Source organism: Montipora foliosa, chromosome 13, assembly GCF_036669935.1.
Source record: "Montipora foliosa isolate CH-2021 chromosome 13, ASM3666993v2, whole genome shotgun sequence".
NCBI lineage: Eukaryota > Metazoa > Cnidaria > Anthozoa > Scleractinia > Acroporidae > Montipora > Montipora foliosa.
Window position 1 is genome coordinate 3,271,918 of NC_090881.1, and position 2,500 is coordinate 3,274,417.

At 40.3% G+C, this 2,500-nt stretch overlaps 1 protein-coding gene across 1 annotated transcript in view; it reads left to right on the forward strand.

Annotated features, from left to right (window-relative positions):
* Window positions 1-2,500, forward strand: part of LOC137981540 (dedicator of cytokinesis protein 9-like) — a 66,315-nt gene that overhangs the window by 20,452 nt on the left and 43,363 nt on the right. The window contains exons 18-21 of the mRNA XM_068828639.1: window positions 1,093-1,125; window positions 1,421-1,504; window positions 1,615-1,699; window positions 2,453-2,500. The exon at window positions 2,453-2,500 is cut by the window's right edge and continues 32 nt beyond it. Coding sequence (XP_068684740.1) covers window positions 1,093-1,125; window positions 1,421-1,504; window positions 1,615-1,699; window positions 2,453-2,500 — 250 coding nt within the window. The remainder of the gene's footprint in view (window positions 1-1,092; window positions 1,126-1,420; window positions 1,505-1,614; window positions 1,700-2,452) is intronic.

A 2,500-nucleotide genomic window follows, 5' to 3' on the forward strand; every position in this document is an offset into this window, starting at 1 on the left:
ACCATCTTCTTCTAACCACTACGTCAGGACAATGTCGCTAAGTGTCGGAAAAAGCTGAAAACCACCCTAATGTTTAAAATATTAAATGGTCTTGCTCCGGATTATCTACAGGACCTGTTTTCAATTCGCACCACAAAATATAATGTCAGGAATTTAGAAATGAAGCTTAATTTGCCCAAACCAAACACAGTGCGGCCTCACAATGGAACATCTTACCCCAACCATTTACGTACGATCGAATCAGTTAGATCTTTTAAAAAAGAAGTCAATCGATTTTATGTAAATGAGGGTTAGGCTCCCACACAGCAACCTTGTAAAACAGTATTTTTATTACTACAGTAGGTACTGAATTTTATTGTACTATGGCTATTGTATTCTTACTGAAGGTTTTACCGTGTTTAAATAAAGCATGTATATATGTAACCGTGTGGACGCTAAATCCGGATGACATATCAAGATCGAGCCCAGTTCCCTACCTTGAAATCAATTCTTAATAAGATGGCTGCCGAGGACAATTTTATTTCTTTATTTTCTTCTTTTGGCGCTTGCTCTGTTACCTCAGTTTCCTTGAGGAGTCCTGAGTACTAGAGTGAATCCGGATACGTTTCAGATGCGTGTGGACGAGCAAATTCGATTTGAGTACGCTACGTGTGGATGAGAATATTTTTGAATCCGGAAAGAAAAAGTTGCGGGTTCAAGAATTTCCGGATACGTGTGGACGGGGCCTTAATTTGTGATACACTTATCCTGCTTGACAGAGGTTTCTTTGCTTTCTCTCTCTAGCGAGAAGAAAAGGAAATCGCTCCATGTCGTCAAGAGCTTTGGACGAATAATTGAACTCTGAACCGGTTTATAGCCAGTTTGAATTTTAACGTTTGTCCTGTAGCAGAAGAGGTGAAGTGATGTTGCATCGAGTTCACGACGCGCATGCGTGACAGAACATCATGATTCGTGCAAAGGTTTCCTTCCCTTCTCACTAGAGAGAAAAATCAAGAAAATCTCTGCCAAGCAGAGTATGATACAGTCGGTTCGGTTCCCTTGAAAGTAATTTCAGAGAAGTAATTATGGTGTTGTGTTTCCTTTCTTTCTTAGGAAGCAAATTTTCACTTGGCCTGCTTCACCAAGGTACGTTTGTTAATTTTCGTTCAATTATCTCGACAAAGATTAATGTTTTTGACAACGTACCCTAACGGGATAGGTGATAAACTGTTAAGTTAGCGCTTTATTTTTAGCGCTCACAATGACCTTGGACATCTACCTCACAAATTAACTGAACGAAAAGTCAGTTACAGAATAAAATGTTAAGAAGTGAAAACCGGTCCAACCGGTTACGTTAAAGACAGCGCTTCCTAGCCTCACAGTCAACTTAGTTGCCATGGTAACACGTTGATTATCTGACTGAGGTATCAATCTCTCTTAGGATTGCTTCACTTACCTGGATCGTGGATTTATTTTTCAAATGATCAGTTATTACTCAGAGCAATTTAAGGATTCTGATACACAGGTAATGTTCATGATTTTGGTATAAGTGTATCTTTTGAGTTTTTCTTTTTGTGTGTGTGTTTCACGGTAGATTTTGCTCAGTATTGCGTTTTGACTTGCCTTCCCTTTTAGATGCTGGAATTCAAGTTTGAGTTTCTCCAAGTTGTCTGTAATCACGAGCATTACATTCCACTCAATCTACCCTTGGACGTGCGAGGTACTGTAACGAGTTTGGTTAACTTTGTTGCATTCATATTCATTTTAGTCTCAGATGCGAGCCAAAGGAAGATAGCAGTTACGGAGTAAAATCAATTTCTTTCTCCCAATAGGCTCTAATGCTGTCACGGAGACCAACCGATTTTTGCACATCATTGTCAAATGTGTAGGAAGTCAACTTTTGACAGTCAACGAGAGTTTTTTCTCCCTCGGGCCAAGCAGGAGTGTTTTATAGTCGCAGTCACAGTAAATAGGCAATCCGGTTTAACTGGCTCAACAATTGTGCCAGAAGAAAATCAAGAAAACCTCCCCAAAAGCTGTCGCTTAATACACGTGCATTATGCATTTTTGCCATTTCGGCCCGAGCGTTGTGGAAAGTTGATTTTATGAAACGAGTTGGTAAAGGACGACTTGCCACCGTGAAGAATGGAATGGCTGCCAGTTGCAGCGTTAGCCCTTCGCTGGAGCCAATGGCCCATGTCAATTCGCTTTGATAAAGAGCTAGCGTGCTAAACATGAGCCATTAAGTCTTTTGGTGGCAATTCTACCTTCATCAGCTCGTTTGATAAAACCAAAGTTTCGTGTTTTACATGTACTCTTCCACCAACGCAACACCACAGTTTCCGTAGAAATTAACTCCTCTCTTCGAAGGGATACGAGTTGACAAAATTCTTGTGCCACGTTTATAACAGCAAAGAGCTAACGTTAATGGGCCTCTTTAATGGGTTTGATCGTCTTTTTTGTTTCTGTTCAGCTCTGGGAGGAGTACACAACTGTGAATTGACTGATGATTACTGTAAAA